Below are 18,389 nucleotides of genomic sequence, written 5' to 3' on the forward strand. Positions count from 1 at the left end.
TATGAATAAATGGTATATAATTTTCAATGAAGTAATCCTAACTTTCTTATTTCAGTACTTCTGTACGTTGTTTTGAATTATGTATCTGTTAGCATGCCTAAGAATTTATTAGTGTGCCGAAGGGTGTCATCAATTCTCTTTTGACACATGAGAAAGTTGTGCATACTTAGTACTTCACAGGGTATACAAATTTAATCTAGCGTAGAAGTGCATTAAAATTTACTGTAATAATATATGCCAACATACAGCCTTAAGCTGATTTTTTTTTTTCTGGTATGTTATTCAAAACTGATTATCTTCACTTTCTAGCACCCTGTGGAAGCCGGTCAACAGGCTCTGAAGGCACTGTATTATCACCAAACTACCCCAAGAATTATAGTGTTGGTCACAACTGTGTTTATTCTATCACAGTTCCTAAGGAATTTGGTAAGTAGATCTCGTCTCATTCATATCTTTTTGTTTCTTGGATACTTTCAGCAATTCTGCATGATTTGTATGATTCCTTTTATACTAAAATATGCCAGTATAAAAAAGCTCTTTAAAACAGATATTTCTGTTTATACTTTTGGACTTTTTTTATAATGCACTTTTTTCTCAAAATTCTTATGTTTACCATTATCTTTTGAAATTACTGTTTATTTATTTTTGTCTCATTATGGCAACCAGCATGAAACTTAGCATATTGCTGTAGTGCTAGCCAAAAATACTAGGGTTACCAGTTAAGGTTTCTTTTCACCTAATATCATATGCCAAGGTTCTTGAAAGTGTAGTGTAGCTCTAGTAAGTTCGCCTAAGCAGATGAAGGACCATTCGCCTTAACTGTTTCGTATCGCTGTCATAGTCCTTGGCTTCTCTGCATCCTGAGGCAATGGCTTAGTCCTTCCTGAGGAATTAAAGTAGAGCAGCATTCATCTGTCAGGTTTTTGTAGCTTCTGAGATCCTCCATCAAAACTTCACTCCCATCCTAACATTTTTTTCTGATGGCCAGATGTACCTTTTAAAATGTCTTCTGTCCCATGTAAAGTTAGGGCTTTTACGGCACTGTTTTATCTCTCTGGATTTATGTATTAATTTATTTCACTTTACTGTTAAACAATGCCTATAATAACAGCTGATAGTTTGTTGTTCACTTTGACTTATTTGTAAGTGGTATGCCACATATTGAATATCGTTTATTCTTTAAATATCCATGCTTCAGATGTATGCTTGGATAAGTAGGACTTTATTCTGACCCACTGCTTGTCAAATAACAGGTGCCTGGGGATGGGGATATATTAATCTTCCTTCATGTTGATTCTGCAAACAATTTATCCAAATTAAAGACAATGCTTGAACTGCTCTGCATCCATCTGCCATACTCATGATGACTGAACTCCCTTGACATCTAGTTAATTTCTTCCTATGTGTACCACAGGGATGCATAGGCTACTACCAAATACATTTTTTAAACTATTATCTCCTAAGCTATAGGAATCTGTACTTAGTCCTCTAGAACATTCAGAAAAGATTAAACACTTTTGGACAATTCTTGATTTGTTTCTAGCTTTTACAAGCATACACTTTTGACCTAGCTAATTTGTTTAGATAAACTGGAAAAATTATGTCCTCCCATTTCCATCATATCTGATGCTTTATGACACAGGTGTCAACATTTAAGGAATTAAAGTTAACTACAGGAGAGGATTTAAAATGTTAGTGCTCTGTGCTTCATATCTTTGGCACTCTGGATGGAAATGTAATTTTGTCATTTCTGGAAAGAAAGACAGAATTCCCAAAATAAGACATGAATATAGGAAAAAATATCCCACTATTCTGCGTAGTTGAAAAATTGACAAATACTAATTTTCTTTACACACTGTGTTAAGAACAGTATTGATGAATTCTGTTTGACCCCTTCATACTGCTTATGCAAAGTTAAAAAAAAAAAAAAAGAAAAAATGCTCATACAAAGAAAGATCATGATTTAGATATTACTAACTGTGTCATACCAGTGATGTATTAGGGATATAATTGTCATAAAGTATCTGTCATTTCTCTCAGGCAATTTGCCTGTCCTACCTTTGGGTGAACCTTTACTCCCATTCTTGTATTTAAGCAGCATATTTTGATAGCTATGATAGGTACCTGCAGAATATGTCATGGAAGTATTTAATTCACTTTTTGTGAATACAAAAAACAGGAATGCTTGTGTTGAAAGTTAAATATCATATCTGATAAAGATAAATGCTTGTGTGTAAAAAGAGGAAGGTAAAAAACAGTATAACATTCAAAAAGGAGGATAACATGACAAATTAAATAGGTCAAAACAAGTATTTCCATTTCAGCTGCTTTCAAAAGCTCAAGTTTTAAAATATGAACATTTGTTTGAATTAGACAATGATGGAGTTTGTGCTTTCTTTTTTTTTTGTTATATTAATATGGGTTTTTTTTCTGACCCATCGTCTTTCTCTAATCTGTCATTACTAAGATTATTACAATAACAGTCATTAAGAAAGTCAAAGTAATACTGACAAACTACTTAACCTGCACTTTCTAAACTCAAGATAATTATTTATCTGCTGGAAATGTTAAATATTTGTGTAATGCATGTGTTTTATCTAATAGCTTTCATCTCTATTTCATCACAATTTATTCGAGTAAAATTACATGGAAGGATAATCATAATTTTTTATTTCTGAGCTCTTTTTAAGATTAGTTTTTGGAAATTAATCCCTGTAACTCCATTATTTTGGGTCCTGATAGAAGGAATACATTGCATTGAGAAAAAAGCCTTTCCTTGCAATGCTTGATATGGATTGTGGGGGGATCACTCACTGATGATCTCAAAAAATGCTCTCCTTTGTGAATAAAAACACCAGATTTCATCTTGAATTCACCTTCTAATGTGCATCATGACACAGTCATGGAATGTGCACAACAGAGTTGACACAAACTTTTTAGAGAATGGAGGGAACTCCAGCAAACCTGCTGACATGAGATAATTTAATGTAATTTCCCTAGAGAAAACAGCAAAAAAATGCTTCCATAATCTTTCCTGTCGCTCCAACTTTCGATGTGAAATATAACATTCAAATACTTCACGAATGGAACCTCTTCAGGAACTATTTTGACATCCAGTACAGTAGATGAGATTTTATAATAGAAGACTCTAAAAAAAAAAGAAAAAAGCTAAATGGAATAGCATATTCAGTATGTAGAAGGGAACTCATAGGCCTGCATTAATTTTTGATGGGATGAAAAGGAAAGCTATTTCATGTACAGCTTTTCAGGTTCTTAAGCCCCAAATTCTGTGAAAAAATCATTGCAGTGTGGACTTTTTTTCAATGTTCTGTTATTTTGCCATGCAGAATCATAGTTGCAATATTTCATTCCATGCCAGGTTTAAGCTAGAAAATAAATGATGCACAAAAGCACACAGTATGCCACAAGCAAAACCTTCTGTAAACATGGAAGGCTAGTCTTCTTTGACATTCTCCCACTGATATTTTTAAATGGTGTAATGATTGTTCAGTGATGAAAGCATTTTGTTTTCCTGTTGCACATGAATCAATGTGTATGATCTGCTCTGCATGGTCTGCTCTGCGTACTCTGCTCTCTATTTAAATTAGTATTTTAACAGTAAAATTTATGGCATATCAACTTGCTTCAGAAATGGGTTATTTTTTAGAGCAAAAAAGTTGTACCATAAGACATTTAAGACATGTAAGTGTCGTTTATGGGCTAGTCTATCAGAAAATTAAGTATAAATTTTGAGAGGCCATCAAAAATATTAAATTTAAATCAGAGCTTTTTTTTTCACAAAGAAGCTAAAAAATCACGTATGTCATTGGTAAAATGTCTAGTTTCCATGGAGACTGTGCATTTGCTATACATTTAAAATAAGAGATAATATTTACAAGCACTTTAATGACAAAGATGAAACCCTGGGACAAGATTTCTTAAAATTTTGGCAATGAAGGTAGACACAGTATCCTTCCTGTAAACAGGGAAGTTAAAAAACAGTATTCTCTTTAATTCCTGAATAACTGCTTTGTATAACAGACATGTTTCTATCAAAAAGATATACCATTTTCATCTTTTCCTTGAGTTTTTTCTTGAACTTCTCTGTTATGCGGTAGCCCTGGATCTGTTGTAAATAAGTGACAGAAAAAACAAACAGCCAATGAGCAGGGTTTTGATGATGGTGGTATGTTATTATTATTACTTGAAAATTATTATTATCCTTGAAAAATGAAAAGTAATTTTTTGAAACTCTTGATACTGGTAAACTTTTATTCTGCCAATGTAGGCACAAACTGAGCAAACAATGCTGTCAGCATGTGTTTTGTGTTAGACAGCTCATTGCATCTAGAATTGTTAGCTTAAAAGCCATGTCACTCTAGAGGTATTTCAGTGCTGCTTGATTTGATTTCAAACTCAGTTTACATTAAGAAAAAAGAAAAGATAGGCAAGGACAGATCATAAGTAGCAGAATATATCAAATGATGACCCCATATCAAAAAGTAATAAGAATCAAATTGTATTTATGATAATACATAGCAGCCTTAAAGTAAAACATTTACTTTTCATAACTTAGATCCAGCAGCACTCCTGTGTACATCTTATTTTCATTTAAGAAATCTGGCAGACATATATGGACTGACACATATATGTATATATGTCTGGCTGAACAGCTGGCTTTAATACTTTTATCCATGAACTAAGCAATTATTGAATTAACCAACAGTTCGCTGAATAGGAGGTAGAGATGATAGAGCATGATCTGAAATATCAAAATGCTAACATAGACAGGTATCTTACTCTTTTTTCTACCCTCTTTTCATACAAGCAAAGACTTCTAAGTCAGTGTGACTGCAATGTCCAAATAATGATTACTTGTCAGCAATATTGAGTGAAACCACAAAGACTGCTCCAAATGCTTGTATGCTCAGCTGTATGAAGTCTCAATGACACTAATTTCAGGAGAAAGGGACAATGATCCAGCTTGTGCTATATATTTTATAAAAAGTATGTCAACCCATCTTTCCTTCCCAAAAAGAAAATGACTTCAAAGCCACATGAAGTGACCATTAATAACTTGTGCATTTTGAAAAATACTTCCCCCCCCCGGTAATTTAAAAACAAAACAGAACAAAACTATATATATTTTTAAGACAAATTTTTCATCTTTTTCTGTATGTGTTTACAAGAATTTGGCATAAAGTCAGAAAAGCTGACTGTATCACAGGACACTTCTTCATTTAAAAATTAAAATATTTAAAAAAAACTGAATCACTTAATCCAGAAATTTAATGACATTCAATATAGTTTGGCATGACAACTGGTTAGGACTATGGTACTTCAGTTTTTGTGGTATACTTTCTCAGTTTTCTGAAGTACAGAGGGAATACCATGCAATACTGAGGATGTACATACAAATACTTATTTTTAACAATAGAAAGATTTTTTTTTTGATGTGTGAGCAAAATCAATAGAGGATGAGAATTTCACACCCCTTTTTTTTCCTCTTGGTATTCTTTCAGCTCTGTTGCCCTGTAGTAATTTTTCCTCTTAACACCATTCTTTTAAATAAAGATTTTCAATGGATCTTGTACTAGCATATGAAAACAGTAGCATGATATTTAGTAAATTCTTAAAACTGAGTTTTGAGAGCTCAGCATTAAAAAGTGTATGGAAGACATTTTGTGCAATTTTGTACAGTCATTGCAAATTACATAAACAGCAGTGTTACCTGTAACAGACTTTATGGCCAGAACTGAGACATCATTGGGTAAGCTAAGGGTATCAGGCAGACAAAGAAATGGTTTTCATCCCAGAGATTGTCAATCACCATATACAATTGTCAGAGTATTTTTTTCTCTATTTTTTCTTTTTTTTTAATGCTATGCTTTTTTCATATTTGTTCGGCAGCTACCATTGGTTTAAATTAATTAGAGAACACTGATGCTAGTTTTATCTACATCCATCCAGCAGTCACACTGAGCATATGTAGCTTCATGATCTTATCTTCTGAGTATATGGTAAAGCTATCAATTTCAGATACATTTCAGTTAGCAACCATTTAGGGGCTTGAGCTTGGATGATTCAAATTCAGGCTTTACTTAATGATTCCTCATCCTCTAATCTTTTAAATATAACTCTGGAGGCAAACAAAATCTGTGTCTTATTATTAAGCATGTATTATCAAGTAACATACCTGCTTGTTTAAATGTTAGATCACATACTCAAGAAGAATTTTAGGTGCTGGCCTGCATTACTTTCAATATTTTACAGGAAAAGGAAGCTATGGCCTATAGTCTGTCTACACAATGAATACATAACGGATTTATATTGCCATCTGGAAAGAGAAAGTGAAAAGCAGAAATAGATACATGCTAGAAATATTTTTGCTGTGTTTTTTTCTCTTTTGTTTTAAGCAAGCGTGAAGTATTTTTTTTTTCTCCAGCATACACAATAAATGTACATTAAGGTGCTACCTAAAATATAAATATTTTCAGAGTTTGGTATAAAACAAATTAGAATTAATGACTCTAAGTTACATGTTCAAGCTAGGAAATTATTTTACCTTTGATGTAAAAATTTGAGAATATTTTGCAAGTTTTAACAAGTTTGTGACTTTTTCATTTTATATTGTAGTTCAAAACCCGAGCAGTAATACTATTTAGTTCACATGTTAATATGCTAGTAATAATAATAATGTATTTTATATTGAAGATACCTGGTAGCTAGTGATTATGGTTTTTATCATGAAGTACACATGAACTATGTTGCTACTTGCCCTCCATAAAATAGCTGGAGATTGCAGCCATTTTGGAGAAAAGGAGTGAGCATTATTTGTATAACTGTTATACTTCTCGATTTGCTTTTCTAATTCAAGGCCAAGTTTGTGTCATTAAGATGCTGCCTATATAATTAAAAGAAGTAGCAGAAGGTCATTTCACATCACTTTCCACTTACCTATAAATCTCCCAGGTTTATGAGAGGAAGTACTGAAAGGTTTTATATATATAAACTCACAGCTGGGGAGTATTTCATTCACTGGTTCAGTGCTTAACATGCTTGCCAAGTGAGCAGAAGCCAATGCTAAAGTCACCATTGGATGACTTTTAAAGATCAAGCTACTCAATGTATTTTTTAAATAAAATCAATCTTTCCTGATAGAAAAAAGAGCTGTTACAGCTTGTGATTCTTCTGGAAGCATTAATTTTGCATATATGGCTACATAAAATCCCAGACAACTGGGAAGACTAACAATGCTTCTATTTAGAATAACATACAGTTTGTCTATTAGGGTACCAAGTTTCTATCTTGAGGCATTCTGCTTTATTTGAGGGAGAGTTCATTAGGATCAGGCTAGGATCAAGGAACTGCAAAAGTCCTTCTACAGAAGTCTTCCATTTATAAAATATTTCAATATTAGGCCCTGTTCATGTAGTTACATTCCATATTTCTCACCTTTACTCTTCATTATGTTCCTTTGGATATAAACCATTCCTCTCTCAAATAAGCTCTTCTGTATTGACTCAGATATTTGTGTTCACCATTGTGTATGCAGATAAAATATTCAAAGATTCAGGATTACATTTAAAAATTTCCCTGTAATTACCTATGTTTAGAAAACAAAGAAAAAGTTGCTTGCAGTCCTCACTTAACTTTGATTTGTGTTTCTTCCAATTGCAGTTGTGACTGCAAAATGGATGATTATTCTGCACTCTTAGAAAAATGTCTCTGAGCCCTGTATTTTACTAAAGAAAGGTTGGTTTATTTAGCTGTTTGCTGTTTGTATGCAATTATTATTTATAGTTACCTAAAAAGAAAAATTCTAGTTAAGAGTTTCCCTAAGGTGGAAATGGTATGTATAGATGTCAGGATTCCACATAAGTCTCAGTATGCAGGGAAACAGAATACTTACACCAAATTTTTGATAAGTTTGATGCCATACATGCCATTCCTGTCTTAGGGAAACTATTTCACAAGGTTCATCTGTGTTTTTTAGTGCTGAACTGTACAGGTACTTAAATTTGGGGTTTAGGCTTATTTATTAATTTAGTTATTGCTAAAAATAGAAATGTTTTTAGTGCTTTAATTTTAGTGTCCCAATCTGTACTTTAACATGATATTTCAATACTCTTGTAATTTTAATAGCTGTGCTTAAATTTTTCCATATTACCTGTTATTACATCATAAATATGCTGCACATATACATCACTAAAGCTCTTGGATAGTTTGGATGGTGCCTTTTGAACTTTCTGAAGCTCAAAATATTCTTTCTGTGAGCTTTTTTCTCGGGGGGTGGAAGGGTACGACTGAAAATTTGCAACCTAACTCAGTGTCATAATATCACTGAGACTTTTCAGTTTCATTTCTCCAGTGGTTTCATTTCCTGTCATACTGTCTAAAACCAGATCTACAAAGTCTCAGTTCATGCTAAGATTTAGCATTTTTATGTTCCATGCAAGGAGAATAAATTTTCTTTTCATCTCATGGGTGAAGAAGGTGTCTAAATTTTAGCATCTAATGATTTTGATGGGAGTTTAGAAGATCAGGCTCTGAACTGAAATAGGAAGTGCACTAGGAAGTACCTCAAAAATGTAGTCATGTAGTTTTGTTCTTGAATGAAGCTTTGAGTATTGCAAATTCAAGTAATTAGTATATGTACTGAAATGCTTGGTAAAATCCTCAGTGGAAGGGAAGTTGTCAGAGTATGCGGAAATGTGATGAGGAAAGCCACAGCCTGTTTAGAATTCTATTTGGCTAAGTACAAGAAGGGCTTCTTCAAATAAAGATAGAAGGAAACTTGGGAAACTGTGGGCCTGCTATGAATGGAGCAAGGGCCCTGGCAATGGAGGACACAGAAACACTGAATGCTGCCTTTTCTTCAGTCTTCAATTCCAAGGCCACCCCTCATTTATTCCTGACCCAGGAAAACAGGAATGAGATCTGGAGAAAGTAATCATTTCCCTCAGTTGAAGAGGATTTGGTTAGAGCTCATTTAGACAAACTTGACACCCACAAGTCCATGAGCCCTCATGGGATGCACCCATGAGTGCTGAGGTTGCTGGTGAACATCACAGCTAGACCACTCTTGATCAACTTTGAAAGGTGGTGGCAACCAGGAGAGGTGCCTAGAAGAAATGTCAATCCAGTCCTCAAAAAGTGCAAGAAGGAGGATCCAGGGAACTACAGGCAGTCAGCCTCACCTCAATCCCTGGAAAGATGGTGAAACACTTCACTCTGGAGGCCATCTCTAGCATGTGGAAAATAATAGGTGACCAGGAGTAGTCAGTATGGATTCACCAAATGGAAATCATGTTTAGGCAACTTGATTGCCTTCTGCATTGGGACAACTGGCTGCATAAGGGTAGAGTAATGGATGTTGTCTGCTTGGATTTCAGCAAAGCTTTCAATGCTGTCTCCCATGACATCTTCATAGGCAAGTTTGCAAAGTGCGGGCTGGGTGAGTGGATGGTGAGGTGAATTTAGAACTGGCTGAATGGCATTTCTCAGAAGGTTGCAATCAATGGCAGAGTCTAATTGTAGACCCATAAGTAGCAGCATCCCCCAACATTTAATATCTATGAAAGCAAGTTTTCTGATGATACAAATGTGGGAGGGGTGGCTGATGGCCCAGAGTGCTGTGCTATCATTCAGGAGGATCTAGACAGGCAGGTGAGATGGGTAGGGAGGAGCATCTGAAATGCAACAAAGGCAAGTGCACAATCCTGCACCTGGAAAGGAATAACTCCATCCTATAGTACAGGCTGGGGGCTGACCTGATGGAATGTAGCTCTATGGAGAAGGACCTAAGAATCCTGGTGGACAAGTTGTCAATGAGCCACTAATGTGCCATTGTGGCCAATAAGGCAAATGGTATTCTGGGCTTCACTAGGAAGAGCATTGCCAGCAGGTTAGGGAGGTAATCTTTTTTCTCTACTCAGCCCTGGTGAGAACTCCTCACCTGCAGTACTATGTCCAGTTCTGGGCTCCCCAGTACAAGAGAGATACAGAGCTTCTGGAGCAAATCCAGAAAATGGCTACTGGAATGATTAAGAGTCTAGAGCATTTCTTGTTTGATGAAAGGCTGAGGGAGATGGGCCTGTTTAACCTGGAGAAAAGCAGGCTCAAGGGGGAGATCTGAGCAAAGCATGTAAGTATATGAAGGGAGAGTGTCAAAAATTTAGGGCAATACTCTTCTTGTAGCTTCCAGGTGATAGGATGCGAAGCAACAGGCATGAACTACTAAAACACAGCAAGTTTCACCTGCACATAAGGAAGATGTTCTTTACTGTCAGGGTGACTGAGCATTGGAAAGCTTGTGAACTCTTAAGTAGTGTGCCGTATGTGACCCTCTTTAAGCAGAGAGGTAGGACTAGGTGACCCCTGGTGGTCACTTCCAACCTCAACCATTCTGTGATTCTATGAAAGATAAGGTATGCTAATATTTTGACTGCAGATGAAGACAATTTCCACTATTCACTCAGGATTATAAACCAGTTTCACTCATATCACTTCAATAAATGCAGAGCAATCAACATGAATTAGAGAGTAATGAATTTCTACTACTTTATAATATTATTACTATTAATTATTGTAATATTTATAAATTAAAATAATGAAAATACAGTAATTTTTTGGAAAATAGGAAACTCAATAATAACATTCTCATTGTGTTTAGGGTGCATTCTCTACCATTTCTGTGCTGATGTTCTGCTAAGAACAAAATAAAATCTTACACAGGTTTTAATTTCTCCACAAATAAAAGTTTTCCATTTAGCTCTTGAAGCATTTTACTTTGAAACATTCCCTAAGTTTTCAGTTCACATTTCAGTTATGGAGTCAGGCAGACTGGCAAAACATCTGTTGCCAGACTGGAAACTCTGATAAATGGTTGCATTTACTTTACAGACCATATTGATGTGTCTCCTGTTTACAGCTATCGAATGGCTGGAATATTTTTATTCTTTTCTTTCACAGGTTTTATTTATACGCTTTTTAATAATTGATGTTTAGGAATTTTTCAGTGTTTCCTAATTGTTTTGGGTTTTTTTTTTTTTTGTAGGGAGATGTTTTGGTTTTGCCTACTAATGAAAAGAAAAAATAATTATTCAAGTATTAATTTCATCCACATGATTCAGGTGAAGTGATAATTTGTTTCAGATGAATGAACTGATGAATCACCCTACCTAAACAATAACATTTACTGATAGGATAATAAAAGATAATTATTATATTCAAAAGCTGCTGTACTTTTAATTAGTAGCTCTAAATTAGCTGAGAGGTGATTGAAGAGCCAAGCAGCTTTTTCATAGTGACTTTTCCATTAAATCTAGAAGCCTTGTTGCTTAATAAAATGGCTTGAATAAAACCTGGCATCTTAATAAGATTTTTTTACTTAAATATAAATTTACAAAAAAAAAAATGCAGGTGTTTTATTTCTTCTTCAGCTCAGAGACATAAAAATAAGCAACAGAAAATCAGATGTTTTACCATCTCTTTCTTTCTATAAAATTTGCTTAGACAGTCAGATACTTTGAAAGTGTGATTCAGGTTCATTTTCTAAAAGCAAATGCACAATTTTATAGGAAAGCAAAGAAAAAGGATTAGAAATGCTGCCTATGCTCAAGATTAACAATATTTTCACATTTTGAGATGCTGCCACAGTTCAGAACATCTTTGTAGTAGCAGGGCAGTGGCCTTCTACACTTTGCTTCTTCTAATGTCTTCCACATATTTTTGTTCATAAAATGAATAAACGAAGTGACCACAGAGCATGCACTGCATGCAGCTGGTCTCAGAATAATTTCTGAGCAGTAGCATTTTCAGCATTAAATAAATGTCAGTAGTTGTCATCTGTACAGCCTTGGATTTTTTTTTACTCCATCCTGTTCACACACCAACTGCAGAAGACTGAAAAAAAAAAAAACCCAAACCCACCTTAACCAGCTTCAGGCTACAATTACTGGGTCTAAAGAGAAGTGTGCCATCTAATTGTGTTTTCTCAGTCAGAGTGTCCTGACTAATTGCATATCGTAATTATAAATAATTGTCTTTTACTTAAAGAAGAGTCTGAAGAGAAGGAAATAAGTTCATTTTAACTTTAGAATCTGAAGAAAAGTTTTTGAACAAAAGCAGAGAGGATATTAAATTAATAGGGGTGTTGGATTATGAATATTATGCGTCAAAAGCCAGGATCCTCAAGGTGGTCTGAGATTATTAAAAACTGGAACAATGTGACAATACACTGATAAGAATTTGTTAATACCTGGTACTAAGAAAATAAACATTGCCCCCCATCCACCCTTCATTATCTTCAATGGTTGTTGCACATTTACTTATTCTTACTGCTTTAATTCTCATGACCAGTGCTCTTAGTAAAGATTTAGAAATACAAATAGGTATTTTAACTTAAACTAAACCAAGAGGTCAGAATATGTCCCTAGTACTTCAGATAAATTTAATTTACAAAGATGAATGCCTAAATTAAATAAATACCATATTCTGGTAGGCCTGTATAGTGAAAATTTCTCTCTGGCTGAGTACTTAACATGAAAATTCCTTACATCCAACCTTAACAATTTTACTGAGAAATTAAAAACAAATTGACATAAAGTGTTTCTAAAACCACTGTAAAAAGAAAGACAACTTCAATTTAAGGGTTCCTCAGTTCCCTAATATTAATAAAACTCTAATTTAGAGATACTAAGTGTCTAAAACTACAAATACCATATTCAGTAAGCCTAATAAAATGCATTTGATCACTGTATTTCTTTTCAGCAATACTTTCTTACCAATTATAATAATAACTAGGAAAATTCGTATTAAGAATTCTCCTTTAAAGCTGTCTTAAATCAATCTATCTATATTTTGTTTTTTTGGTTGTTTTTTTTTTAGTTTTCTGTTGACTAGGAATGTAATTAGACTGTTGGGAATTAAAGTTGGGTGATCACAATATGGGTTATAATTATAGGAATATGAATGCTTCAGAGAATTACCTTTTGGGTAAAAATGATATATTCAGATTCTATACCTTATTTAGAAAAGCTTTTACTTATTTTTCACTGATTTTTTTTATCTGTCCCTAATGTGCAAAAGAAGATAATGTGATTTTGTTATATAACCTCTTTCCAATAATTATTATTTCTCTTTTTCTTGGTTTCTTCAGATATGGGTAATGTTTTTTTATAGTTTCATCCATCTAATTAGAAATCGAATAAGAGAGAAATAATTAATTTTTTTCTCATGTTTAATTTAACAATAAACCATGTTCATAATTTATTTTTTAGTTATTTTGTGGACACTGTTCCTCCAAATATTATTGTATTTAAAAGCCAAAGTTAACCAAATGAAATGAAAACAGACTTCATAATTAAAAATGTCTTATTCTAGACTGATCTTATTAAATCAAATTCCCTCTTTATTTTTCAAAATAAGGCCACTTAAATGTTAGACTCATGTTTCCTGGATCCTGTTCAAAGTGTTCAGTTTTTTTACTTGGTACATCTATAATCCAAGTTTACTCTGTTCCCTCAGAATGTATCTCCCTGGAAACAAATAAGAAATTTTCTTGTTAAGAGAGAAAAAGTAACAGTCTGCCACACTTTTCCTCAGCCATGATATCATGAATTCCTCATAGCTCCTTAAAATAAAATAGTATGAGAAACACATACAACAATATTTGTTTCTGATAAACATAGATTATATATAAGCTATATATGTTGCATAATATAGAACAAACAATCTTTACAGTGTTACTGTTTGCAAATATAATCTTCATTAAAGAATTTTTTTTTTTTTTTCTTAAAGACTCTAATTAAATGGCATAGTTAGGTTCACTGCTGATAATAGTTTAAGTAATGTCCAATGTCAGGTAGAGAAAAAAGATTAAACTGTGGTTATATGTATTCTATGTAATAAATGTTAATGTGTTCAATCAGGTATCTATTTTTAATGTTTGTAAATTACCAGTTACTAAGATCAAAGTCTTCTGGATATTTTAATACCATTGAGAGGATTAAGTCTGTCAGTAGTGTAGTCAAATATGGAATGATGTTATGCTATCTGCAGCATATTTGATTGTAATGTGCATATAAAATGAGTTAAGTGGAGTATAAACATCTTTGATGCTGCTCATTTTGTTTGAATCCATACCCCTTTCTCCTTAAAGAAAATAATATCATAAGCTATGTATAATAGGATTGACATAATTTCAGATTTTGAAACTTGATACCTTTAAAAAAAATTCTTTTAAAAATATGCTTATATTTGTGTACTTTAAAAATCACTGTAAGTATTATCACAACTGAAGTCTGAGTGTATCAGTGTTCATAACAAAATTGTGAAGTCTGCAGACTTAAGTACATACTGATTAGAACTTAGACTTAAATAATTCAAAAATACACAGAGGGCAAAAAAAAACCCCAAACAGTAAAATTACTGGATACTGGAATAATTTGCTTAAATATATTCTGCAGTTCCTCAAATAAAGTATTTAAATCAAGACTTTCCACAAAAAGTAGCTATAAACTATGAAGCCATACACCTGTACCATAAGAATCATAATACCAGGACAGAATAGATTGAAAATCACAATTTCTGACACACATCCTTGCACAGCTCTGTGCATGAATACAATTATTTATACCTACTCTTGTTTTCCTAAATTTCCTATACTTGTAAATGTTTTTCTTTTAAACAGCATTTGCTGAAATTCTTTGTTAACTGATTTTGGTAATTGTGAAAGGAGAGTTGTTTTATAGTTAACATATGCATCATTTCCTTAAGATAAATATATATATATATATATATATATATATATATATATATATAACCTGTGTCCTAAATGAAAGACCACAGCATGTAAAGAAATCTGTGCAAATAAAAGGTAAAGGCTTTCTAATTGGTAACATACAGTGATTTTAGCCAATATAGCTATAAAGTTAAACCCATGCTAGATGAGGACTTGCTTAGTCATCTTGCAGGATAACTTAGCATGAGTAGGAATAATTCATATGGTATCATCAGTGTTCAAGCTCTCAAGCTCTGCTTATTGGGTTGGTAAGAGAAACACAGTGTGTGCAAAGCAGACATGAAACAAGCCTGTCATTCTTTTGCACAATATTCTTCATATAGTGATCATAGCATTAATCACTAAAGGATATGGAAAGCATTAGCATAGATATAAGGTCTGTGTGACACCAGAAAAATACCTAATTAAAAAAACGTTACTAGTGACCAAACATCTTAGTGGTTAAGGAAGACTATGTGTAGGACTGAAATAATAGAAGAAAAATGTCCTATCAGAATCATAGAATAGTTAGGGTTAGAAAGGACCTTAAGATCATCTAGTTCAAACCCCCCCTGCCATGGGCAGGGACACCTCACACTAAACCATGCCACCCAAGGCTTCATCAAACCTGGCCCTGAACACTGCCAGGAATGGAGCATTCACAATTTCCCCGGGGCAAGCTATTCCAGTGCCTCACCAAACTCACAGTAAAGAACTTCCTCCTTATATACGATCTAAACTTCCCTCGCTTAAGTTTGAACCCATTACCCCTCATCCTATCACTGCAGTCCCTAATGAATTGTCCTTCACCAGCATCCCTGTAGGCCCCCTTTAAATACTGGAAGTCTGCTATGAGATCTCCACAGAACCTTCTCTTCTTCAGGCTGAACAGCCCCAACTTTCTCAGCCTGTCTTCATAAGGGAGGTGCTCCAGTCTCCTGATCATCTTCGTGGCCCTCCTCTGGACTTGTTCTAACAGTTCCATGTCCTTTTTATGTTGAGGACACCAGAACTGAACACAATACTCCAAGTGAGGTCTCACAAGAGCAGAGTAGAGGGGCAGGATCACCTCCTTTGACCAGCTGGTCATGCTCCTCTTGATGCAGCCCAGGATAACGGTTGGCTTTCTGGCCTATAAGTGCACACTGCCAGCTCATGTCATTTTCTCATCAACCAACAGCCCCAAGTCATCCACAGAGCTGCTCTGAAACTCTTCTTTGCCCAGCCTGTGGCTGTGCCAGGGATTGCTCCAACCCAGGTATAGGACCTTGTACTTGGCATGGTTAAACTTCATGAGGTTGCCATCAGCCCACTTCACAACATCCCTCTGCATGGCATCCCTTCCCGACAGTGTATCAATGGAATCACACAGCTTGGTGTCATCAGCAAACTTGCTGCAGGCATAATCAATCTCACTGTCCATGTCACCAACAAAGATGTTGAATAAGACTGGTCCCAACAGTGACCCCTGGGGACACCAGTCATTATTGGTCTCCAACTGGATATTGAGCCATTGACCACAATTCTGTGTGAGGCCATCCAGCCAGTTTAGAGACAAGGATGTCATTTGGGACAGTGTGAAATGCTTTGCACAAGTCCAGGTAGATGACATCAAATGCTCTACCCCTGTCCATCAGTTCCATAGCCCCATCATAGAAGGCCACCAAATTGGTCAGGCAGGATTTCCCCTTAGTGAAGCCATGCTGGCTGTCACCAAGTACCTTGTTGTTTTTCATATGCCCTAGCATGCCTTCCAGGAGAATCTGCTCCAAGATTTTGCCAAGCATAGAGGTGAGACTGACTGGTCTGTAATTCCCTGGGTTATCCGTTTTCCTCTTCTTGAAAATGTGGTTATATGTCTCTTTTTCCAGTCAACGGGAACTTCACCTGACTGCCATGATTTTTCAAATATGATGGCCAGTGGCTTAGCAACTTAATTTGCCAGATCCTTCAGGACCCATGAATAGATTTCATTAGGTCCCATGGACTTGTGCGCATTTAGGTTCTTAAGATGGTCTCAAACCGGATCCTCTCCTCCAGTGGGCCTAGGGTCTTCATTCTCAGAGTCCCTGCATCTGCCTTCCAAGACTTGGGTGGTGTGGTCAGAGCATTTGCCAGTGAAGACTGAGGCAAAAAAGTAATTCAGAATCTCAGTATTCTCCAAGTTCTGTGTAGCCAGTTCTCCTGATAGCTTCTGGAGGAGGCCTACTTTGTCCCAAGTCTGTCTTTTATTTGCTATGTACCTGTAGAATAACTTCCTGATACCCTTAGCATCCCTAGCCAAGTTTAATCCTAACTGGGCCTTAGCTTTCCTAACGTGGTCCCTACCTTCCGGACAACATCCCTGTATTCATCCCAGGCCACCTGTCCTTGCTTCCACCTTTTATAAGCCTTTTTTCCTCTGAATTTTCCTCAGTAGCCTCTTATCCATCCAAGGAGGTCTCCAGGCCCTCCTGCTGCACTTACTTCTAGTCAGGATGCAACACTCCTGAGCTTGTAGTAGGTGATCCTTGAATATTAACCAAGAGTCTTGGGCCCCCCTGCCCTGTAGAGCAGCTAGAATATCTCTACATTGCTCCAAGCATTTATTATAGGTGCTCGCAACTGACTGTGTGTGTTGGGATGGAATGATGCTCCCCTCCCCCAACATATCTAGTTTGTCCTTGACCAGTTTGGCAAGCCTCCTACCAAAACTGCTCTTCCCCTTCTTTGTCAGACCAGCTCTACCAGCCCCTAGTAGGCCTGGCCTTCTAAATTGAGTCCCATGTTCTAGATACCTAAACCCCTGACTATGGCACCACCTTTCTAACCATTTATTAAAATGGTCCTATGAGTAATGATATGTGTTTTAGCAGGATATTTTGAAACAGCGATGTGCTTACACATCAAAAAATATATTACTTATCAGTAGGCTTTTCCATACAAATTTTCTTCAGATTAAATAAATTAGAGATTACTTACTTGCACTGTAGTCAGTGTTCTGCATTTTTTCACTCTCAGTCTGTGAAATATAATTTGGTTATTGCTTATAGCCATCTACCTGTATTTTTTACAAACTGTTCTACTAGGGTTGTATTATCATTTCAACTTCCTTTCCTTGGTTTAGAAATACCATTGGCAATATTTGAAAGAAAGAGTTATATTTTCACTCAAAACTTTGAGATTGACCCTCTTCCAAAAAATAAGAAAAAAATAGGAAGTTTTTTTAAGCAAATGTCAGAGGAGGTCTTTTTCTTTTTAAATGTGTTGTCATGATCTAAATGGACAAAGAGAAAAGCCATGAAGAATTCAAAAGCTTGACAGCACGCCACAGGTTTTAGAAACCATCTTCATCATATATATAATAGTTTTGGGTTTTTTTTTTTCATTCAGTGTATATTCTTGTATTCTGGTTTGTAATTTATTTTTCATACATATATCTATTTTTCTTCTGTACTTTTCTCTAGCTTTTACAAATCCTTTTTCCCCCCCTCATTTGGCCTAATAATTATTCTGTCTGTTTATCTAAGTGTTCTTGTACCCATATTTTATAGGAACTAAATGAAACTAAATGAAAGAATATGTATGTTGACACTGAACACTCCTATCTGTGATGTCTGATTTT

The 18,389-nt window shown here is 35.1% G+C and overlaps 1 protein-coding gene across 3 annotated transcripts in view; it reads left to right on the top strand.

Moving 5' to 3' along the window:
- Positions 1 to 18,389, top strand: part of CSMD3 (CUB and Sushi multiple domains 3) — a 604,683-nt gene that overhangs the window by 466,716 nt on the left and 119,578 nt on the right. For all 3 annotated transcript variants that reach the window (XM_005150930.4, XM_005150931.4, XM_031050517.2), the window contains one exon: positions 310 to 426. In XM_005150930.4, the coding sequence (XP_005150987.2) occupies positions 310 to 426 (117 nt within the window). The remainder of the gene's footprint in view (positions 1 to 309; positions 427 to 18,389) is intronic.

This window comes from Melopsittacus undulatus, chromosome 1 (genome assembly GCF_012275295.1).
Source record: "Melopsittacus undulatus isolate bMelUnd1 chromosome 1, bMelUnd1.mat.Z, whole genome shotgun sequence".
In the NCBI taxonomy this organism is placed as follows: domain Eukaryota; kingdom Metazoa; phylum Chordata; class Aves; order Psittaciformes; family Psittaculidae; genus Melopsittacus; species Melopsittacus undulatus.